This window comes from Rana temporaria, chromosome 5, assembly GCF_905171775.1.
Source record: "Rana temporaria chromosome 5, aRanTem1.1, whole genome shotgun sequence".
Classification (NCBI taxonomy): Eukaryota; Metazoa; Chordata; class Amphibia; order Anura; family Ranidae; genus Rana; species Rana temporaria.
This window is the reverse complement of record NC_053493.1, coordinates 335,137,873-335,163,430: the sequence shown is the minus strand read 5'-3', so window position 1 is coordinate 335,163,430 and position 25,558 is coordinate 335,137,873. Positions and strand designations below refer to the sequence as shown.

Here is a 25,558-nt window from a genome sequence, read left to right as displayed (position 1 = left end):
TGACCATCAGTCAGCTTCATCGGTTAACTGATGGAAAAATCCATCAGACCGTTCTCATCGGATTGACCGATCGTGTGTACAGGGCATAAGTCTATGAGCCATTTTGTCATTTATCAGCATCTATAAGTATAATTATTTGTGGCCAGGCAAAGCCATTTTCACCATCATTGTGTATTCTGGAAATTTGGCTCAGGCACCAGTTACTCAGATCCTGCTTGCAACTCCTGAAGTAAATCTCTAGGCAAAACCTTTTTTAGTTTTGGAAATCGTGGGGAAGGGTTGGACCTTCTGTCAAGTTTTTATTGCTGTCTGTTCTTCCAATGTGAAGAAACTGAGGGGAAAGACAAACGTTTAGAATTGTCCCCAGAATATGAGGTAAGAGTAAATCTTCCAGTGGGAACACCTGTTATGGGGACAACTCTCTAAATGACTTCCCTCGACTTTGGGAGATTTCTTCTAACTTTCTGTTGCATCTCTGGGAAAGAAGATGAAGGGAAATGTCCCCAATTGCACACAGATATAAAAACATAGCCTGACAGAGAACCCTTTTCTACGCTATCCAAAACTGAAACAAATGTTGCCACTTTAAATGTAACAGGGCTTTTTTCAGCTGGAACTTAATGGAACTCAGTTCCACCACCTCTGGTTCAGGCCCTTTGCTCCCTGCTCACCACTATCACTTGTAAACACAGAAGTCCATCTTCTGTGCTTACAAGTGCATGGAGAGGTCAGAGCTAAAAAGAGGTGAAAGTTAGAGGTGGATGGGGGATGCAGAGGTGAGCAACTGTGGAAAAAAGGCTGAACCCTGTAGTTTGTATGCAGTGCACCCCCCCCCCCCCCCCGAACACTGCACTCTGTTTGTAACCCCCCTTCCCAAATTCTGTACTCTGTATGTAATGCACTCCTTTAAGGCTCTCCCACTTGACCACACCCACTATTTAATGCGGTTTGGAGGGTGTGGGGGAGGGGTCGTTTGAGGGGGTCATGTTTGAGTTCCTGTACCTATTTTCTGAGAAAAAAAGCCCTGAATGTAGATATATACTGGACCACCAAACCAGTTTAAAATTAGACTGGAGGAAATAGCTGAACTTTCAGTTTTTTTGGTACAGTTTTAACACAGTGACATGAGCCGAGCATGAAGGAGAACATACAAAGCAAACACACTTTGGCACTGTGTAGCATATGATAGTCTACAGAAAACCCAATATGACCGGAAGCATCTACAATCTCACAGAAATATATTTAGAAGTTAAATTAAGGAAATCGAATAAAACACTCACCAAAATGATATTGTTTAGCATTTGGTTCCAATTCAAAAATGTCTGATATATCAAGCACTAAAAATGCATTTTGCTTGCTTCTAATTGGTTAAATGCGGAAGTAAGCAATAGCAATGTTTAACAAAACCATCAAGGCGTTGGCTGTTCTACTCACTTATGTTAGTTCTATCACAATGTTTAATTGCAGGAGGCACAGCGGAAGGAAAATGACGTGTTGAAGGTCACAGAGTACCATGAGAAAATCCCCAGAGATCTAATCACCGATTCCTATTCTAGCATTAACCTGCTGAACTGTTCAACTGAGCACTTCCTAAGTGGTCGTTCTCACAATCAGAGTCTTCTACAAGCAGAGCGCCTGTCCAGTACAAGACAAAACGCATCTACCCCAGCAAATGCCAATTATACTGTGTCGACCACTATGGAGGACATCATTACCACATTAGACAAGGTCATTTGCTGTCAAATGGCATATGAGCTCCAATTTCATTTTCAGACATCAAAGGACATGAAATGTTTTAAGACATTTAACACCAATAACTACAGGCAGATAATTGTACGTGTCACTTTTCTATATACATCGACCCTAAAATCATTCACAACTGTCATTTACAGCACCTGCTTTTTAGAAGTTGGCATGCCTAATATTTTTAGCATTTAAATCGTGTTGACACATCAAGCATCACTTCATAAGCATAGGTTTAGCCATGAAAATCAGTTACTGCCCTACTGGAACTTCAGAGGTACATAAGCAACTTGTATGTACTTTAAAGTGAAGCCATGGGAAACCTGAAAGTATTAAAGTAACATCCACAGTAGATAGCGAACAGCATAGGATTTCAGCATATATAAATGTGTTCATGCTATGTGATTTCCTTGCCACCCAGAAATGGCAGGGCAGGGCCAAGGCTTAAGCACTCTGTGGGTGCTGTGCTTTGGGGGGGCACAGCTGGGGAAGGAGCTTCTTCAAAACTGACAGCTAATGCCCTGTACACACGATCGGAATTTCCGATGGAAAAAGTCTGATGGACTTTTTCCATCTGATTTTTTGATTGTGTGTAGCCCCATCTGAGTTTTTTCATTGGAAATTCTGATGAATTCCATCGGAGTTTAGATATAGAACATGTTCTATTTTTTTCTGATGGAATTCCGATGTGATTTGGCCGGGCAAAAGCCAGATCGTGTGTATGCGGCATTAGTCCAACAGATTACAATGGGAGATTGTGGCTCTCCCCTTGCAACCAGTAGCACGCTGCTCCACTGTCATTGTGTGACACAGTTGCCCACGCTGATAAACAGAGCACAGTGCACAGCTGCCTCTGAACATGCGGAGAAAGTCACATTCTCCCTGTGTAATCTGCAGGATCAGTTTGACAGATCGTATCACACTCTGCATTATCTATATAAAAAAAGTTCTATTGTAGTTTCATTTATGAATTAGTGCCATTTCTTTAAAAAAATAAAAATAAAAATTAAAAACATTTTAGTCCCTTTAAAAGCCTCAACTTCATCAATCTTCATTAATGCAATCATAAACCCCAAAACAACATTTTTATTTATTACAGCTTACCAATTCTTAGATGCGGCAACTGCATTAATTTTCTTTTTTAAGCTTTTTTCCTTTATTTCCATCTGGTATTCCAGCCAATAAGTCTGTTATTTTTTAATTTACTTTAACAGACCAAGCTGTTCAGCAAAAGTGGCAGTTAGAAAGTTTAGAAGTTTTAAAAGATTTATAGTGGAACTAACGTCAACTATGCTTAACTTTCCTTCAGTGGTTTGCCCTTCCTTACTGGCATCTTCTACCTGGCTTCTTCCAGGTACTTGGCTTCAGCCATTGTCATTGCCTGGCGGGGGGTGATGTTACTCCTGTGCATGCGCAGCAGTTCAGTTCACAGGTTATATGCTGGAATTTAAACTGAGCTGCATTGAGCACCTCAGTGTACATTTTAACTTAGGCCCCTTTCACACATGCAAATCTTGGGGAGATCCATTTTTGGACATCCGCTTGCTCAGAGGGGATCGCTCTGTTGATCCCCGCTGAGCTGGTGGATGACTAGTCTGTCTCTGCACACTGTGCAGAGACAGACCAGTCAGATCTCCGCTCTCCTCTATGAGACAAACCGTCTCTTCCTTTTCATCTGATCCAATCCGCCAGACGGATGCAAAATAGGGTTTGCATTCGTCCCACTTTAGCGTAGATGATTGCATAGGGGCTAATCGGATGTCAGCGGACATGTCACCGCTGACATCCGATGCTCCATAGAGGTACATGGAGAGCCCGTTCAGATCCACCTGAAAAAACTGACAGGCGGATCTGAACGGTCCCAACGTGTGAAAGGAGCCTATGACTGCGAGTAGGCAGGTAGGTTTATTTGATTGCAGAAGTTGCATTGCATGTCTCTTTAGCATAAAATAGCCTGCCTGCTCGCAGTCTTTTGAATTGAACCATTAGTTTTGCTTTAACATTGGCAGGGAAGTCTACAACTGTCAGCTTTTACTTATGTATATAAATACTGTTTAAAAAGTGGTAGCTGGAGTGCAGCTTTCATTTGTTAGTCACGTCTATCTAAATCTGCTAGTCTAGCACTACCCTCTCCCCAGATTGACAATGCTGCTGCCAAAGGTGTCTCATTTGCTCCTCCATCCAGAGTGGAGACACCCTAAGACAGAAGTGTGTAATCGTCTGTATCCTCAAGTGAAAATAAAGGTAAAAAGGACTAAAGAAGATGACAAATGCAGCCACCACATCTAAGGATTGGTAAGATTCAATATCTTAATTTTTTTGCTTTTTTTGGTTTATTACTACTTTAAAGCGGGAGTTCACCCAAGTATATATTTTTTTATCTTCTCCCCTTAGATGGATGCCCGTTTTGTCTAGGGGAATCGGCTAGTTGTTTTAAAATATGATCCGTACTTACCGTTTTCGAGATGCATCTTCTCCGTCGCTTCCGGGTATGGGTCTTCGGGAGCGGGCGTTCCTTCTTGATTGACAGTCTTCCGAGAGGCTTCCGACTAGGGGTGCAACGGATCAAAAAACTCACGGTTCGGATCGTTCCTCGGATCAGGAGTCACGGATCGGAGCAACAAAAAAAATCTCCCCCACTGTAATATCCACATGTCCCCCCCCCCACCAACTATAGTACCCCCTCAGTGCAGACACCCCCCCTGCTCTCAGTACAGTGACCCCCTCCTCAGTACAGTGACCCCCCCCTCCTCACAGTGACCCCCCCTCCTCACAGTGATCCCCCCCTCTGTACAGTTAACCCCACCCTCCGTACAGTGATCCCCCCTCCGTACAGTGATCCCCCTCCTCAGTACAGTGACCCCCCTCCTCAGCAGTGACCCCCCCTCCTCAGCAGTGATCCCCCCTCCTCAGCAGTGATCCCCCTCAGTACAGTGACCCCCCCTCCTCAGTACAGTGACCCCCCCTCCTCAGTACAGTGACCCCCCCTCCTCAGTACAGTGACCCCCCCTCAGCTAGTACCGACAGGCACTCCCCGAGTGGTGTGTCCGAGTGCGGGCTCCTCCTCTGTGGGTGTAAACAGAGGAGGGCCGCCGCCGGGTGTACCAAGATGGCCACGGCTCCGGAGCTAGGCCGAAGCCGCGGCCTTTCCTAATGTTACAGCGGCGGCTCCGGAGCTAGGCCGAAGCCGCGGCCTTTCCTAGCGTTATGGTCGCGGCTCCGGAGGTAGGCCGAAGCCGCGGCCATAACATTAGGAAAAACTGCGGCTTCGGCCTAGCTCCGGAGCCGCCGCCGTAACATTAGGAAAGGCCGCGGCTTCGGCCTAGCTCCGGAGCCATGGCAATCCGCGGATCACAGTGTGATCCGATCCGAAGGGGGTGACCCGTTCGGATCACAGATCAACTGTGATCCGTTGCACCCCTACTTCCGACGGTCGCATCCATTGCGTCACTAGTAGCCGAAAGAAGCCGAACGTCGGTGCGGCTCTATACTGCGCCTGCGCACCGACGTTCGGCTTCTTTCGGAAAATCGTGACGCGATGGATGCGACCGTCGGAAGCCGCTCGGAAGACTGTCAATCAAAATAGGAACGCCCAGTCCCGCAGCCCATACCCGGAAGCGGCGGAGAAGATGCATCTCGTAAACGGTAAGTACGGATCATATTTTAAAACAACTAGCCGATTCCCCTAGACAAAACGAGCATCCATCTAGGGGGAAATAGTGTCCTGTGCGGGTGAACCTCTGCTTTAAGGGTTCTGTTCCAGGCAATGTTTGTGTTCAAAACAAAACACAAAAACATGTTCATCTAATTACTTGATTTGTTTTAAAGAGGAAGTCCATTTAAAACTGAGAACAGTTTTGGAAAAACTCTTCATGGTTAAAACACCTATGGATGATAAAGTATATAGCAGTGCACATATTCAAATCCACAACTCTTTGTAGAATTGGAGTCCATAAACATCATAAAGTCCATATAAAGTGTGAAAACTAGTCCTGCAGTGCCTTGTAAGGATTAGGGAAAATCCAACTGGTACAGAGAGTGGATACATAAACAAGCGGAGGAAAGTGTTCATTTTTGGATAAAAATATAATAAGTAATAAAAAAAGTATCCACTTTTATGAAGTAATCATTTAAAGGCAGATATGAATCATTACAAAATAGCAATGCCAAAAACTATACCAGAGTTTGTGTAGAGCTGGAAAGCCATCCACCTGAAGCCAGCAGGCCCCAGGTTATGGGCAACTGAGGCTATTCCCAAAGGTGGTCCTGAGGGTCTGTATTATTTCATACTCTTCATCTGTCAACTTCAATCAAGCAGATTATTATCAGAGCAGCCTCCTCTCCAGGATGTCCCGAACAATCACTGAATTGGTTGGTGGAGCCAGCGACCAACTAAGCAGCATTTGTTATCCATATGCAAGTATTGCAGCTGCAAGAAGCAACAAAAAGAGCAAGGCCCCTGGCATTGCTGTTTCCTGGTAAAGCTTACTTGATAAAGGTGTATATTGTTTTTATTACTCATTAACTTTAATAAAAACAAATACATGCCTGCGCCCCTACTGGCCTTTAAATGTTGGTGACACCAATGGGCTTGCATTGTTTTAAAGGTTTAGTGTTATGCAAGTCTTTTAGTGAGAATAAAGATAAGGTGAAGTATATCTCATTTTTTTCTACTTTTAATTGAATGAGGAAGTGTTAAAACCCCTGTCTGTCTTTTATTGATGCCTATGCCCCCATTGGAAAGAATGACCCTCTTTGTTCTCTTGGTGACCATTGTCACCTGGACAGAGAGTGATGAAATCCAGTTGTCACTGGAACGGGAATAGACGAGAATTTTTGCAGTAGAGACACCCATTTCCTATGACAACTAATGCCGCGTACACACAACCGTTTTTCATGTCATGGAAAAAAAAAAATTCTCGATGTGATTCTTGTCAAGCCTGCCTTGCATACACACGATCGTGAAAAAAAAAATGCTCGAGCAAAGCGTGGTGACGTACAACACTTACGACGGCACTATAAAGGGGAAGTTCCATTCGAATGGACCACCCTTTGGGCTGATTATGCAAATTTCCCTTCTCATAACTTACTTCTGAGCATGCACGTTTTTTTCGCCGTCATTAAAGCCTACACACGACCATTTTTCATGACGAGAAAAACGGCAACGTGAAAAACAACGAGAAAAAATAGAGCAGGTTCTAAATTTTTAATGCCCATTTTTCTCATCTTGCTCTGGAGCCTACACACAATCGTTTTTAATGAGCAATTAAAAAAAATGCATTTTTCTCGTCATGAAAAACGGTCGTGTGAACGTGGCATAAGAGTGAATTTCCTCCAACTTTAGAGAGATTTCCTCTTACTATATGTTGTACCTCTGGGAAAGGAAGTAAATTAAATCACTCCAATGGACCATAAAATAATCCCTACTCTACCCTATGCTACCATATCCCTTTGCTTTCTAAAAGTTTGATTAGGTTAAACATACCTAAGGGTAGGGATTGGGGTAATAAGGTTGGTGGTCTTGTGCTCTCTCTGAAGATATAGAGAGACAAATAGACAACTAAAAATAAATACAATTTCGAAAGAAATGTGAACTATAAAAAAAATTAACATATTGAAAACAATGAACTCTCTAAATGACTATAATTGTGAGGCAGGTTTACTTCAAAAGTAGAGAATATTATTGCAATACATTTTGTGAAGAATCAAGCTAATTCCTCTTTAGTTATTTCATCTGCATACAATTGGATAATTAAAGTGAATTTTCACACAAATATGTGTGTGAAAATTCATAACACTTTTGGTAAATCAGCAGGCATTACAGTAAAATTCACTATCACACCAGAAAGAAAATCTGAAAATCTCCATATATTACTTATTACTTACTAAAGCCTTGTACACACGATCGGATTTTTCAATGGGAATTGTGTGATGGCAGGCTGTTGTCAGAAAATCTGACCGTTTGTATGCTCCATCGGACAATTGTTGTCGGATTTTCTGCCAACAAATGTTGGCTAGCATGCTTTAAAATTTTCCGACAACAAATCTGTGTTGTCGGATTATACGATCGTGTGGAGAGAAGTCCTTCGGACAAAACTCCAAAGTACAAACACGCATGCTCAGAAGCAATGCTAACCATAACATAACATTAGTAGAAGTTGCCCAAAGGGTGGCGCTAAAGAGCTGAAAAAACACATGGTTTTGTGTTTGTTGGTCGACAACTATTTGCCGTTTGTACGCAATACAAGTTCCTGCCCAACGCCCTTCGGACAGAAGTTCTACGCTTTGTCAGCGGAAAATCTGATCATGTGTACCAGGTTTTACTTGAACACTGCAATAATCCTATGCATTCACAAAAAATACTATACTTTCTGCATGCAAGATAATCATGCATGGGCAATAATTGTGCAACAGAGTAATTCTAGACCTTCTTTGCTAAAGCGAAGTCATGTACTCATCCAAGTTTTGACACTCTTGATCAAATCACGTGTTTGTTGGTTCTCTCACCAAAAAAAGTTACTATAACCATTGCATTAAACACACTTACTGTAAAAATGTGTATGGATTTGGATAATTACTAGGGTTGTTCCGATACCACTTTTTTAAGACCGAATACAAGTACCGATACTTGCCATTTTTTTTCAAGTACTCGCCGATACCGATTACTGATAATTTTTTTTTATGTCATGTGTCAGTATTTTTTTTCTATTTTACAATTTTAATTTTTCACAATTTTTTTTTTTTTTACAATGCATTCTTGGGGGGTGGGGGGGATGGATGTGTCAGTGTGTTTTTTATTTTAATACATATTATTTTTTACAATTCATTATTTTTATTATTTACTGACATTTTTTTTCTTAGCCATGTTGGGGGGCTTTGGTGAGATATCAGGGGTCATAACAGACCCCTGACATCTCACCTTTGAGACAGAGAAAGGGAATAAGGACACAGATTCCCCAGTCCCTTTCTCAGCTGCACTGGAAATGAATGGACAGGAGACAGAGGCTCCTATCCATTCATAAACTGAAGCCTCTGTCTCCTGTCCATTGATTTCCAGTGCAGCTGAGAAAGGGACTGGGGAATCTGTGTCCTTAGTCATAGTCATTCGTCATGGTCATAGTCCTTAGTCATTCGGAAATGGTAGGAGCCGGGTTTAGCGGCTCCTACCGCCGCTCTCCATCCTGACAGAGGGGGAGCGGAGGAGGACATGGAGGGGGACACAGAGCAAGGAGGGGGGAAGCAGCAGCACGGAGGGGGGACACAGAGCATGGAGGGGGGAGAGCAGAACAGAGGACAGCAGCGGCATGGAGGGGGAGAGCAGAACAGAGGACAGCAGCGGCATGGAGGGGAGAGCAGAACAGAGGACAGCAGCGGCATGGAGGGGGAGAGTAGAATAGAGGACAGCAGCGGCACGGAGGGGAAGAGCAGAACGGCAGCGGCACGGAGGGGGGACAGGGAGCATGGAGGGGGGAGCAGAATGGAGGACAGCAGTGGCACGGAGGGGGGACACAGGAGCATGGAGGGAGAGAGCAGAACGGATGGGGGAACTGGAGGAGGATACAGGGAAAGTCAGGTATCGGTAAAGTATCGGAGCATTTACAAGTACTCGGGGAAATGCTTGGTATCGGTCCCGATACCGATACTAGTATCGGTATCGGGACAACCCTAATAATTACTATTTATTTGGTCAATTTAAAAGACTGAAAAAACAAAATGTGACTTATGCAAAAGTGTGGCTCCCATTTCAGGTCATCTATTTATCTTGTCCAAGAACTTTTAGGCCTTTTTTCAAGTCAGGTAAAAACTATTCTAGAGCTTAATACTTGTTCACATACCCAACAGCCATGACCTTTAAGTCTGAATTAAGATACTGTATGTAAATAAAGGTAATAGACTTTTACCAAGCAGGAGAAGGCTATAGAAACATATATAAAAACACACTTGCGGTTTCAACTATTCTGATTATCATAAAAAAAAAAAACATTCCAGAATAACTGGTGCAGTCAAGACATAAAAGGCAAGGCTAAATTCTGACAGAACATTTAGACTGGTTAGGTTTGCAAAGCTTCAGCTGTCACAATGGTGCATCAGTCCACCATGTACAGATGTAATCTTCATGGAAGTGTCATCAGAAGAAAACCATACCACATTCTCATCACAAAAGTCTGCATACAAATTAAGTAATAAAACATTTAGATAAGCCACAAGCACTTTGAATTTGGGTGCTGTAGTCTTCCAGTGAAACAAAAATGCACCAACATACCACAGCCACCTACAACCACCATCTGCATCAACATGTCTGCATCATAATCAGTATTCAATGGCTATATCCTCGGATAGGGACATGGCTGCTGTCAAAGGCACTCGACCACATTCCAGTGCTGAGGATTAGAGGTCTGGGAAGTCAGCTGAGGCGGGAACACACATTTAGGTAGTAGTGTGCTAGAATTTTGTTTCATCCTCATACTGCTAGCTTTAGAAAATGAAATGTGATTATTTAAAGGGGGGGGGGGGGGTAATTCTTTTATATACCCACTTTGGTATAGAAAAGAATTACCCCCCTTTAAATAATCACATTTCATTGCTTTGCAACCTGAAATGAAGACAGACACAGTTTTTTTTTATCCACCTGTATTTACTATATCATCCAGGTGAAAGATATAACACCAACATGTCAGGAAAAAATAAAAACAATTTAAAAAAAGAATTACTGAGTTGGAAAAAGGATTACCCACTCCTAAAATGTAGGGTGAATCCAATCACCTTCTGGCACACAAAGCTATTTGACTTTCAACTGTGATCAGCTATGGTCATTTTGATTAGCTTAGCATGAAAAGAGCTTTTCTGGAGCATTGCAGTCCCTGGTAGTGCAACTGAAGCAAACAATCAACTACGGGTAGCAAGGCACTGTCAAAAGATCTCCAAGGTAAAGTTGTGGACAGGCACAAGTCAGGAGATTGATACAAACATTTTCAAAGGCTTTATCAAAGCCTATAGGAGCACAGTGAAGTCTATTATTAAAAGATGGAAGGTATTTGGTACAACACAGACCCTCCCTGGATCAGGACGTTGCTCCAAACAGGCTACCAAGAGGCCTACAGCAACTCTGAAGCAGTTGCAGAAATGTATGTCAAAGAGTGGTCACTGTGTGCATGTGACAACAATGTCACAAATTCTCCACAAATGTGGCTTGTATGGAGTGTTTGCAAGAAAAAAGCCACTCCTTAAGAATAGTGTTGCTCACGAATATTCGCATTGCGAATATTCGACTCGAATATAGCATATTCGAGAAATCGCGCTATATTTCGAAATTCGCGGTGAATATTCGCAATTCCGAATATTCGATTTTTTACAATTTTTTTTTTGAATCAGATCACATCCTAGATATCTCCATCGACGTCTAAAAGCATTGCTGGTATAATTAGAGACCCTGGGCCGAGTAGCTGAAGCGTTCATTGAATTTTCCAGAAAGATCGCAATGCGATTATTCGGCAAACGCAATATCGCGCGATTATTTTCCTCGCCCCGATCTTCCGCATCAGAGCGATTTTTACAGTTTCATTTTTAAAACAGATCACATCCTAGTGATCTCCATAGACGTCTGAAAGCATTGCTGGTATGATTAGAGCCATTGGGCCGAGTAGCTGAAGCGATCATTTTATATTGCCGAATAATCGCAATGCGAATATTCGGCAATAGGAATATTGCGCGATTATTTGCTCCGCCCTTTTGCATCAGAGCCAATCAGAGTTCTCCTTCCACACTCGTCACAGGTTAGCAACCAATAGGAACCTGCCTGCATGGACATTATATAAGCTCACTCCCAGCACCATTTCATTGCAGATTCAGAAGCTTGCTATAGAGTGTGGAGGCTGTTTCTGTGTTCCTGGTTTCCTGGTTTCCTGTGTCTTTGTTCTTGATTGATTTAGATCATCACCAGCATTGCTATTTAGTGATTCCAGTGGATCTTTTCCAGTATATCAACTGCTTTTTTCAAAGCAATAGACCCAAGAGCTTTTTTCAAAGCTACGTTTTGTGCTGTTTTGTGCTGTTTTTTTCATTTGTGTTACTGTTTGATCCTGCAATCCTCCCTGTTCAGTTATATTTGCAAGAGATTTCAGAACACATATTGATCTGAGCTTTATAAAAGAGCTTTTCTAAAAGCTAAGTTTTGTTCATCTTGTGTTACTGTCAGATCTTGCAGGTTCACTGTTCAGTGATATTTGATAGGCATCTCAGTTCAAATTTTGTTTAGTTTTCCCTAAAGAGCTTTTATAAAAGCTAAGTTTTGTGTTCAGTTTAGTTAAATTTTGTGTAGTAAGTGTACACACTGTTAGTGTACATTTATTTCATCTAGCTTAGCTTAGTGTGTGTTTAGTGTCTGTGTTTTGTGTTTAAAAAAAAAAAAAAAAAAAAAGTTAGTGTTTGTTTAGTGCTTTTTTTTTTTTTCTTTAATTTTGTAGTCCTTGTCTGGTGTACTACTTTTCTTATAGTTTAGTAGCTGTCTGTGTACGTCTTTGTTTGCGTGCCTGTCTTGTAAAAAAAACACAAAAACACATTTTGTTCACATTTTCCCCCCCAATAAAGTTTAACCCCCCCACACACATATCAGCAATTATGAGCGGCATCCGTGGCCGTGGCAGTAGGGGTAGGGGAGTTACTCCCAGTGCTGGATCGCTGCCAGCACGGGGTACCTCTCGTGCCCCTACTAGTGGTAGAGGATCGGGTGCAAGGGGAGTACGCCTGATCCGGGAGTTCTTCCCATCGGGCAGCCGCCCGATATTGCCATCTCAGGCTCAAGTAGTGGTGGACTACATGGGGCACAGCAGTGCCACTGAGTCGTCGGTCCCGACTCACAGTAGTACCACCATTACACCGTTGCCTGTACTACCCCCCCCCAGCCCCCAAGAGTCCAGCATCTTACTGTTCGACAGCGACAGTGATAGGGATCTCTTGGGGGAGGCCATGCATCAGGCAGACCTCCAGCTCTGTCCTGATGGTCAGGACCTTTTTGAAGGGATGGATGAGGAGGATGGGATACCTGCTGGCAGTATCCCAGAGACATCCCTTCAAACTGGTGCTGCTGTTTTGGTGCAGGAAACAGCAGCACCTAGTCAGACCCAGGCGTGGGTGAGGGGACAGCGGAGCCAGGCTAGAGGCTCCATGTCACGTGGTTCCCTCAGACCAACACATCTCAGCCCTTGGTCTGACATCTCTGGGGGCGAAGAGGGTGACCCATCATGGTTGCCATCTGACGCGTCGGCTCACTACGTCAGTGACGACGGGGAAGGTAGGCACCCTGGTGAAACGGTGCGCCAGGTCACCACCAGGGAGACCATCGTCAGGGTCTCCACTGGTGATGGCAGCAGGAGGTGTCAGGAGGAGGAGCAGCAGCAGCAGCAGCAGCAGCAGGCAGCTCCACCTGTGCGCACCGAATCCCAGCAGGTGCAAGTAAGCGTCACCCCATCTGACAGGAGGGCGGTGCTGAAGTCACCTGTCTGGAATTTCTTTACCCTGGTGGCAGACAACCCTACCGTGGCCATCTGCCGGATTTGTAAAGTGAGGGTGAAGAGAGGGAAGTGTTTGGCTCGGGTGGGTACCACAGCCCTGAACCAGCACCTCAGGATAAACCACTGGGCGTTGTATGAGGAGATGAAGCGTGGTGGTGGTAGCAGCGCCACCACCACAAGTGAGCAGGGTACAGCAGCCCCTGCCACATCTTCATCTGTTTCCAGCAGGTCATGCCCCCCCGCTCCCTCTAGTAGAGGTACTGGTACCGGCAGCCAGACCTCTACTTCCACAGCACCCTCCACGTCTGTGTCCCGCACTGCCGTCCGGCGCCAGGCGTCGATTTCAGACGCCTTTGACCGCACCACTCCCTTCCCCCCTGGAGACCGACGTGTGCGTTCCCTCAATGGGCTCCTGGCAAGGGTTATTGCCCAACATCTGCTGCCCTTCAACATAGTTGACAGCAACCCCTTCAGGCAGATGTTGGAGCAGGCCCAACCCCAATGGCGTGTCCCCAGCCGCCATTTCTTTGCCAGGACTGGTGTCCCTGCCCTACACCAGCACATTGTTCAGAATGTAACCCTGTCGCTGGATCACGCTGTCAGCGACAGGGTTCATCTGACAATGGATGGCTGGACCAGCAGGCATGGGCAGGGACGCTACATCAGCTTCACGGCCCATTGGGTTTCCCTCCGAGGCGTCGGTGAGGGATCGTCGGCAACCGATCTTGTGGTGCCGCCCCGGGGTGTCCAGGGGAGAACTGCTGGTCTCCCTCAAGCCACTGTCTCCGCAGCTGCTGAGCCTCCCAGCAAGCGCCCCCGTAGCTACTCAAGTGTGGGGCACGTGCGCTGTCAGGCCGTGCTCCAGCTTGTTAGTTTAGGGGACCGGAGACACACTGCAGAAGAAGTGCTGAAAGCACTTCAAGCTCAGGTCCAGAAGTGGCTGACACCCCGAAGGCTCCAGCCAGGTATGGTTGTCTGCGATAACGGCAGCAACCTACTCGCCGCCCTCCATGCTGGCAGTCTGACGCACGTGCCCTGTCTGGCACATGTCCTCAACCTGGTGGTGCAGAAGTTCCTGCGCACTTATCCAGGGTTGAGTGACATTGTGGCAAAGGCGCGTAGGATTGCCAGCCACTTCAGGCGCTCCCCAACCGCTACCGCGTCCCTGTCCAAATTGCAGCGGAAGTACAATCTGCCCCTTCACAGGCTGATTGTGGACAGTGTGACGCGGTGGAACTCCACCCTCCACATGCTGAAGAGGTTGTGGGAGCAGCAAAGGGCGGTGAGGGAGTACCTGATGGAACTAGGCACTCAGAGGGCTTCACCACAACTCCCTTTCATCGCCTGTGCGGAGTGGGGGCAGATAAACCAGGTCTGCCAAGTGTTGTCCTCCTTCGAGCAGGCGACCAAGATGGTCAGCAGTGAGCAAATTGGCCTCAATAGCGTGCTGCCAATACTGTTCATGCTGGAGAGGACACTAGATCGCCTGCTCGAGGCTGGGGAGAGTGCCTTGGTGGAGCAGGAGGAGTCAGCAATGCTCCACCGAGACCAGGGCCAGGACCAGGAGGAGGAGGAGGAGGATGATGATGAAGAGGAGGAGGAGGTGGTTGCTGGTGTCGTCCCGGAGTCAGGGCCTGGTCAGGAGGGAGAGCCGGTGTTGGGGGCACCGATAGTCCGGGGGTTGGGCATGTCTGAGTTTGACCAGCAGCGCCTCAGGGAAGAAGAGTCGCACCTCATTCACCTGGCCAGCATTGAGGAGTCACAGCGGGCTGTGCTCTTCCCCATGGCTGCCCACATGCTCAGATGCCTCAGGAGGGACCCCCGGGTTAAGACCATCAAGACGAGGGATGATTTCTGGATGGCCACCCTTTTGGATCCCAGGTGCAAGGGGAAACTGGAGCAGTTCATCCCAGCCAGCCGGAGGCAGCACCGGATGGAGGAACTGCAGGCAGCCATTGTCAGACGGTTGGAGCAGGCAACTCCCCGGCCTCCAGTTGTCCCCCCTCATCTCACCCAGCAGGTGGCTGCACCCAGCTGCAGCCGAGCAGGGGACCTAATGGAAGAGATGAGGATGTTCTTCCAAACCGAGCGACCCAGTACCACCACCAGCAGCAGCAGCAGCAGTCACCACCAGCGGCTGGCCCACATGGTGGCAGACTACATGGCGTCCGTCGGTGCTTCTGACAGTATGAGCACCGACGACCCCATGGAGTACTGGGTTGCCAGATTGGACACCTGCCGCGAGCTCGCTCAGTATGCGCTGGAGTTATTGTCTTGCCCCCCCTCCAGCGTACTATCTGAGCGGACATTCAGCGCGGCAGGTGGGGTGGTCACGGACAAGAGGACCCGTCTGTCCACAGACTCCGTGGACAGACTCACATTCATAAAGATGAATGAGTCCTGGATCGGCGGTGACTTTCTGGCACCCGTCGTCGGTTCAGGGCGCTGAAGGGTCCCTTGCCATGCATTCCCTGATGAAGCCCCGGACCTGATGTATTTACAGTGCTGAATATAACTATTTCAACATCAGAGAAAATCAATGTTAATATTTGGTACAGTAGGCTTTCTTTGCAATTACAGCGGTCAAAAATTTCTTTTATTTTTACACCAGCTTTGCACACACTGGAGGAGGGATTTTGGCCCACTCCTCCACACAGATCTTCTCTACATCAGTCATGTTTCTGGGCTATCGCTGAGAAACACGGAGTTTGAGCTCCCTCCAAAGATTCTCTATTGGGTTTAGGTCTGGAGACTGGCTAGGCCACGCCAGAACCTTGATATGCTCCTTACAGAGCCAATCCTTGGTTATCCTGGCTGTGTGCTTTGGGTCATTCTCATGTTGGAAGACCCAGCCTCGACCCATCTTCAAAGCTCTAACTCAGGGAAGGAGGTTGTTGCCCAAAATCTTGCAATACATGGCCCCGGTCATCCTCTCCTTAATACAGTGCAGTCACCCTGTCCCATGTGCAGAAAAACACCACCAAAGCATGATGCTACCACCCCCATGCTTCACATTAGGGATGGCGTTCTTGGCATGGTACTCATCATTATTCTTCCTCCGAACACGGTTAGTGAAATTATGATCAAAAAATTATATTATAGTCTCATCTGACCACATGATTTTCTCCCATGACTCCTTTGGATCAGTCAAGACAATTATGTCAGCAGTTATTTCACACCCTATATACTCTTATTAAGACTGCTGTACATCATGGCAACTCCTGCCCATGTGATATGACTCTGTATCAACTACTACTGTTAATACTACTACTGCTGCTTCTGCTGCTGCTGCTGCCCAGTCAAGACACCTATGTCAGCAGTTATTTGACACTCTATATACTCCTATTCCTACTGCTGTTCATGATGGCACCTCCTGCCCATGTGATATGACTCTGTATCAACTACTACTGTTAATACTACTGCTGCTTCTGCTGCTGCTGCCCAGTCAATACACCTATGTCAGCAGTTATTTGACACTCTATATACTCCTATTCCTACTGCTGTTCATCATGGCACCTCCTGCCCATGTGATATGACTCTGTATCAACTACTACTGTTAATACTACTACTGCTGCTTCTGCTGTTGCTGCTGCCGCCCAGTCAATACACCTATGTCAGCAGTTGTTTCACACTCTATATACTCTTATTCCTACTGCTGTTCATCATGGCAACTCCTGCCCAAGTGATATGACTCTGTATCAACTACTACTGCTAATACTACTACTGCTGCTGCTGCTGCTGCTGCTGCTCAGTCAAGACAACTATGTCAAAAGTAATTTCCCACTCTATATACTCCTATTACCACTGCTGTTCATCATGGCACCTCCTGCCCAAGTGATATGACTCTGTATCTACTACTACTACTACTACTGCTGCTGCTGCTGCTCTGTCAAGACACCTATGTAAAAAGTTAATTCCCACTCTATATATACTCCTATTACCACTGCTGTTCACTGATACCACTGATAGTTAATTTATCCCTTAACTACCCCCATTTGTGAGGGTCGGGGTTTTCCTTTAAAGTCCCATGCAAATCAATGGAAAATGTATGTTCCCACATAACTTCTGTACGCCTGGAGATATTTCAATAATACCCGCTATACATATTACTTATATGCCAAATAAAAATATATAACAGTTAAATTAACCCTTACCAACACCCTTATATAAAAGATGGGTATATTTATATTACTATGATTTTCCTCCCCAAAAGGTTAAGATAGGAAGACCGGGCAACGCCGGGTATTCAGCTAGTAATAGTATAAAATGTTTTCGGTTATTATTAAGCTAGATGTGTTGATGTTGATGTTGATGTGTTAGATGTGAAGTTAGATGTGAAGTTAGATGTGTTTAAAAAACTAACAATTTCAATAAGAAATGAAACCTTTGCAAAATATAACATTTTTTATTAAAAAAAAAAAAAAAAAATTAGGACATTAACTTCTGAAGCTCTGTCACCTCATCCATGTTTTTCGCCAGTTGTTGCACCAGTTGTTGATTTTGGCGCATCAAAAACAGTATCTGCTGCTCATTTGCCATTACTCTCTTCGTGAGGTTTTTCATGGCAGCTTGCTTCACCTCTAGCTTTTTTAGAACTGTTAGGATATAAGAAAAAAACATTTGGATTTCAAAGACCGTTACGAAAGATTATTTTCAGCCATAAAAATAATAAAGTCTGACTTAAGAGACTCTATGAAAGAGGATCTGGCAGAGGCAATTCTCTTCCTTAGAACTCTACATTGCATTTATTTGCATTTGCTAAGCCTAGAACTACATTTCAAGATTAATATAAACCATTTCTAGGTTTTTCATATTTTTTTTTTTGGGTTCATTATAGATAAGCTTTGTTTTGGTTCTAAAACAGCCAAATAATGTGGTCTGTATTTTTGAACTGTTAAAGATCATGTTCCTGATGTTTAAGCCTGCTGCTACTATCCAGTCACTTGATTGTTTTCATTGTGTTTGTCTTTTGCTTAAACTGTGCAATACAGTAGACTGTTGGCTTCCCAGCCAGTAGTCCTGTGGTAGTTTGCGTTTCTTTCCCTCAAGGAATCTATAAAATACATTCGCATATTAATACAGAGGAGTCGGAGTCGGGGAGTCGGGGAGTCGGAGTCTGAAGTACATAAAACTGAGGAGTCGGAGTCGAAAAATTTATCTACCGACTCCACAGCCCTGCTTTAAATGCTGTCCATTTTTAGAGCTACATTTTATTGTTGAAATTTTATTAATATATGTGCACATATTTACCCTCCTGATTGACGGTATAATTAACCGTCTCATCCTGCTCCTCTTCCTCGTCACCCACTACTCCACCAGAAGTTTCGGGGGGGGGGTGCAGCTCCTCCTCTTGCTCCTCCACAGGAACTGGGGGTGGTGATGTGGATGGCCCTGGCTGCTCCTCCTCATCCCTCTCCTCCTCTTCCACATCCTCCTCCTGCTCCTCCTCTGCGGCCTGTCGCCTTGTGCGCTTGGGGCGCACAGTTGGTAGCGGAGCTCCTATAATAACACAATGTTCATATATTATAAAAATGTTTTCTAATGACGTATGCAAATTCTGTGTACTCTACTGTATTGTATATGAATACAAATTAATTTATATAGACAGTTAACCAATGGGACAATGTTATATTAAAGGGTCTTGTGGGCACTACAGGGGACTGAGCGTGAGCTGGGCTGCCACCATGGTAAAATGAGCTGTTTTTGTCTCCTTTGTTTTGTTCAGACGATCTCATGTTAAAAAAAAGTACTTGATGGAGTACACAGGATTACTATAACAACCCCACGCCTAACACAGGAATTTAGTGGGAATCTATATATATAAAACTCAACGTGTGTGTGCATGTATGTATGTATGTTCCACCATCACGTCCAAACGGCTAAAGATATTTACATGAAACTTGGCACACAGGTTACTTATATGTCAGCCACAAATATAGGATTGGTGGTTTAACCCATACCCACCCCCATTTGCCTTGGTCAGGGTTTTTCTTTAAAGTCCCATTCAACTCTATGGGAAATACATGTTATTTCATAACAGCTGTAGATATTTCGATAACACTTGGTCACATGTTATCTATACGTCCACTTAAAGTATAGGATCGTTAATTTATCCCTTAACTAACCCCATTGGTGAGGGTCGGGCTTTTTGTTTAAAGTCCCATGCAAAGCAATGGGAAAAGTATGTTCCCACATAACTTCTGTGTTCCTGTCTGCTGTCCCATGTTTTTTTCCAACAGTACTATGAATACCTTGGCTGGTGGTGATATATGTTACAACAACATGGCGTCTTGGTTAACAACATCTGACCTTACATTAATTACATATGACCTTCCATAACTGTCCCCAAGGGACCCGGGCTGGCTCAACGCGATTGCCACTGCGCTGACAAGCCATTCACCTCTGCAGCTAGGGGTTCGGATCCCGCTCTCGGCTACATGTGAATTGAGTTTGGTGGTCTCAGCTCGGCCCCCGGTGGGTGTGCTATGCGAGGTAAGCCTGCGCTTAGTATGCCCACCTCCCTCCCACAAAAACCACCACACTTACACACGCACTCGCAATTGGGTTAACATGCACGCACTCTGACCATGCGGTCTCTAAAAAGAGAGGCGAAGGACTAACGGGGCTGGTTGAGCGGGCAAATCCTCTCACTCCCTTATAGGGAGTCCCTCTGCCCCGTGGGGCTTCGAAGCGGAGCAGGTAGGACGGTCTGTGTGGGAGGACCCCCTCACACCCGCCATTGCCACCCGGGGCATGGAGAAAGGTGGCAGATTACCTCTGGGGGAGGCCTGCCTACTCCCAACTCCTGCAGTCCGGCTCCTCTCTCGAGTACACGCACAAAATACACTTTAGGGAAAAAAAAACATAACTGTGACCAATAACTTACCAGGATGATATTTATTCCGGATACGCCTGACCCGGTTCATCTGGCGCCTCTTCAGGTCGGACCACTTTTTGAGGATCGCCATGCGAGTGTGTTCTTCGCCTAGTTCCTCAATCAGGGAGCTTATAACTCCCTGTTTTTCTTGCTGCCTCCGCAGCTCATCGTATCCTGTTTCCAGGAACTTCTGCAAGATGAAGAACAAAGTATATTGTAATACTTTTGTTGACAGCCTTATGGATATATGACATAAATGTATGCTATTCAACAATTGGAAGCATTCTCGCCTTATTAATCAATGACAGGGGTAACATGACAGATTTTATATACTGCCATTTCCGTCGCCACCTTTTTTACATAAATATAGCAGCCATTATCATTTGCATAATTATGAATATATACTAACTTTTAAACTAGACTAAAATGCAGTTGAAGATAATGAAATAACAGTGGTCAAAATACTTACACAAATCAGCAACTTTTCCTCAGATACAGTGAAATTACTTCCAACCATCTTGCTCTGCGATTGCGTTGCGATCATAAAGTTGGAAACTGGCAAGGGTCCAGGAAATGGTCGCGTGTTGTTCGCGTGTTGATTGCGCTGCTTGGACCGAGATGGGTCCATATGGCTTCGGCTGTATGGACCACAGTAACTCTTTTCCCTGTCAGGAGCCTAACGCCCCGGGGGGTCAGAGACGGGACCTTTTCGGAGGACCACTGACGTATGCAACCGTCGCAGTTTTTTGTGATGTCACTCTTTAGGTGTGTGCAAATTTTTCCTTGCACCGGGTGGAGTTTTTGGGTTGTGTTTTGCACGCCACAGGCTTTTCAACAGAAAATAACCAGCTGGAGGCAGAATGGTTGCAAAACACTACGGGTTTGTTACCTAACTCTGGGTTTCAAGACCAGTCCACCTCCAGCTGTTGCAAAACTACTACTCCCATCAGCCACGGTCTGTCAGTGCATGCTAAGAATTTTACTTTTGCTGCATCTAGGGTGCCACAGTTTAGAGACCCGTGCATAAAGGCCTGAAAAATGTGGGCCTGCAGAACTTACAATACTAGAAGTGCCAGCATTCCCAGGCATGCTGGAAGTTGTAGTTCTGCAACATCTAAAGGGCAATATGTATTCGAACGTCCTTGGGCCTTGAGGACACTGAAGTCAGGACGTTCGCATACGTCCTATGTCCAAAAAAATTTTAAATTCATTATGCTAAATAACAAGGAAAAGTGCCTAAATACACATTTGCCAACCAGGGTGTCTGCAGCTGTCCAGGCATGCTGGGACTTGTAGTTTTGTAAAAGCAGGAGACACATTTTTGGTTAAATACTAATATCTGATCATATATACTAACTTTTAAACTAGACTTAAATGCAGTTGAAGATGATGAAATAACAGTGGTCAAAATACTTACACAAATCAGCAACTTTTCCTCAGACTTTGAGAAATTGCTTCCCACCATGTTGCTGTAATATTGGGAAACTGGCAAGGCTCCAGGAAATGGTCGCGTGTTGTTCGCGCAATTGCGCATGCGCGATCGAAAAATCGCAATCGCAATATGTATTTTGGTTAAAATATCATACATATTCGATTTCAGAGTGCTGCTACAGCAGTTTTCGAAATATCTGCAATAAATTTCGCATTCGCATGTTGCGATATTTCGATAAAATATCAGGAATATTCTGAGCCAATCAGAGCGCTCCTCCAGCATATCTCGAAATTGCGCAATAAATATCGCATTCGCATGTTGCGATATTTCGATAAAATATCAGGAATATTCTGAGCCAATCAGAGCGCTCCTCCAGCATATCTCGAAATTGCGCAATAAATATCGCAATCGCATGTTGCGATATTTCGATAAAATATCACGAATATTCTGAGCCAATCAGAGCGCTCCTCCAGCATATCTCGAAATTGCGCAATAAATATCGCATTCGCATGTTGCGATATTTCGATAAAATATCACGAATATTCTGAGCCAATCAGAGCGCTCCTCCAGCATATCTCGAAATTGCGCAATAAATATCGCATTCGCATGTTGCGATATTTCGATAAAATATCACGAATATTCTAAGCCAATCAGAGCGCTCCTACCGCAGTTATTAAAAAATCGCAATTATTTTCGCATTCGCAATAGCGAAAAATCGCATTCAATTAATTTCGATAAAATATCACGAATATTCGAATTTAGCGAATATATCTCGAATATTCGAATATATATTCGAGATATATCGCGAAATCGAATATGGCATATTCTGCTCAACACTACTTAAGAAAGACCACATGTAGTCACGACACACCTTTGAAGATTCTGAAGCCACATAGAAAAGGGTGTTCTGGTCAAAGTTTATTATTTGGCCTCAACACTAAACGATATGTCTGGCGGAAATCCAATAATGCTCACCATCCAAATAACACCAATCCTACATTTAAAGCATGGAGGTGGTAATATCCTGTTATGGGGGGTGATTATCAGGGACTGGAGCAATTGTCAGGATAGAAGGAAAAAATGGATGGGGTAAAATACCATCAAATTCTGCTCCCCTGCCAGAAAGTTGTCAATGGGAAGAAGGTTTACCTTCCAACATGACAATGACCACACAGTGGTTAATGGAGAAAAAGTTGAATGTCCTTGCATGGCCTAATCAGAGACCAGACTTAAACACCACCGATAATCTGTGGAATAACTTGAAGACTGCAGCCCACCATCAAATTTAACTGAACTTGAAGTTCTGCAAAGAAGAGTGGGCAAATGTTGCAGACTAAAGGCTGTAATTAAAGCAAAATGTGGTTCAACAAAATCCTAACACAAGAGGGTGATCCTTTTTCCAACTCAGTGATTCTGTTATTTATTTTTATTTTTTTCTGACATGTTGGTGTTATATCTTTCACTTGGATGCTATAAGTTGGATAAAACAAAAAATGTGTCTGTCTTTATTTCAGGCTTCAGCAACAAAATGTGATTCTTTTAAAAGGGGTGATTCTTTTCTATACCTACTGTAGAGAGGAATGTATATTTACTTGTTTTAACCTTGTTTTAACCTTTTCTGTTTTTACATTTCATCAACTGCTTCCTAGTATGATAAAATTATGTCATACACCCCAGAAGTTTGCATGGTCACCCTCCCACCCTCCCACCTGCATGCCTGACCTAAGGGAAGATTGATTCCGGGAAGTAAATGCTGTAATGAATTATCTGTCCTTACTCCAGATGGTTGCGACAAGAAATGCTAGGGAGTGATTTCTCAACAAAATAAAGCGTGGAGGCAGACGGATAGGGCAGATTGCTTTGAATATTAAAAAATGTATGAAATGTCATTTTCGGTTTTCACTGTTCAGATACAGTTAAGTTCCACTTTAAGTTTTGGGGTTTGGTGGGAAGAGTTAGACATCCTGTGGTAAGGGTACATTCAATAAAGCATAAACAAATCAAAGATGTAAGTCAAATGTGTTACAAACTGAGCCATCTGTAGCCAAGATCAAGTTTACATGTTGTGTCCTTTAAAGGGGTTGTAAAGGTAAAAAAAAATTCCCCTAAATAGCTTCCTTTACCTTAGTGCAGTCCTCCTTCACTAACTTCATCCTTCGATTTTGCTTTTAAATGTCCTTATTTCTTCTGAGAAATCCTCACTTCCTATTCTTCTGTCTGTAACTAGTAACTACACACCATAATGCAAGGCTTTCTTCCTGGTGTGTAGAGAAGGCCTCTTGAAGGGGGATGGGGCGAGCAGGAGGGTCAGGACACACTCTACTTTGCAGATAGAGAAAGGAGCTGTGTGTTAGTGGGCATCCTGACACTCCTGCTCACCCCCTCAAGAGGCTTTCTCCACACCAGGGAGAAAGCCTTGCATTACAGTGTGTAGTTACAGACAGAAGAACAGGAAGTGAGGATTTCTCAGAAGAAATGAGGACATTTAAAAGCAATTAGGGATACACAATCGATGACGTCACACCTACAGCCACACCCCCTACAGTTAGAAACACATATTAGGTCATACATAACCCCTTCAGCGCCCCCTTGTGGTAAACTCCCAAACTGCAATTGTCATTTTCACAGTAAACAAGCATGATAAATCTATACCCATACATACAACAAATTTCAAACTCAAAATCAGATCCATAAATTACATAATTTCAAGTACATACTATTGAGGTTTTTTCTTATAAATTACTGGGCCATGCAAATATTTTTTTTAAATAATGAACTAAACCAGAGTAATTTCTTCCACTTACAGGTCCTGTCACTTGAGAGGCACTCTCAAATTCTTCATCATCCTCCATTAAGGTTTCTGCTCCAGGCAATGATTCTGTTCCAAGCAGACAAAAAAAAAGTTTCATATAATTACATTGAAATAATTAATCTCTTGAAATATGTAAACCCCCGTGTTTCTTGCCAAAACTATACAAATAGGTTTAAGAGCGGGTTTCGAGTTACACCGGTAATATGTTTTCTATCATGCCTGCCACTGAATCTATTTTGATGAGTGACGTCTTCATGTACTGAAGCAGTGGATCTTATTTAATCAGGATGAAGACAAGCAGGCTGATACACAGTGCCAGGAATTACCACAGGTTAGGTCTCAGTGTTGTTGCAATATAATTGATGCCTGTAGGATATTTAAGGTAGTTGAAGTGCAGAATTCAGTTTAAATGACAATCTTCTGTCATCCGTCTTCTTCCATATTTGTAATATCTCCATATTTTCCAAGTTACGAACGTAAGTGTTCCATTAACGATAATGTAAATATGTGACTTACTTAACAGGGCATGTTTAGATTTGCTGAACGTAGTGATTATTGAAAATGTTGTTCAAGTGTGATTACAGACTTCAGCGACAAGCAACAACAACAAGGCAATTTGAGTATTAAAAGGTCACTGTAGTGAAATATCAAGCATGAAGTCTGATTATTGTACACAACACAGAAATATGCTGCCGTGAAATCATGGACTGAAAACTGGACTAACGGTACTTGCACATAAAGGGCTATTTGGTCACAGCAATCACCACCACCACTATCATTAACAGTTTACATAATACGTGTTTCCCCGAAAATAAGCCCGGGTCTTATGTTAATTTTGGCAACAAAAGACACAGTAGGGCTTATTTTTGGGGTAGGTCTTACCATGTAATGTGCTGTCTTCTCTCCCCCTCTCTCTCCCGCTTGACAGGAATCCCCACTGTGAACCAAATTAAAATGCTTGTAAAATCCTATAATCCACTCTATTACAGTAGTATATAATGTAAAATGTTTGTGTTTCTGTAATATAATTGTGCCAATTACCTTCATTATATAGCAGATCTGCGCTTTTGTGACCCCCCGGAGCTCTCTTCTCCGCAATTATATTACAGAAACACACACATTGTACATTATATACTACTGCAATAGAGTGGATTATAGGGTTTTACAAGCATTTTAAACTAGGG

At 44.0% G+C, this 25,558-nt stretch overlaps 1 protein-coding gene across 1 annotated transcript in view; it reads right to left on the bottom strand.

Annotated features, from left to right (window-relative positions):
* Nucleotides 1-25,558, bottom strand: part of C5H8orf34 (chromosome 5 C8orf34 homolog) — a 363,446-nt gene that overhangs the window by 114,048 nt on the left and 223,840 nt on the right. The window contains exon 10 of the mRNA XM_040354371.1: nt 24,367-24,440. Within this exon, the coding sequence (XP_040210305.1) occupies nt 24,367-24,440 (74 nt within the window). The remainder of the gene's footprint in view (nt 1-24,366; nt 24,441-25,558) is intronic.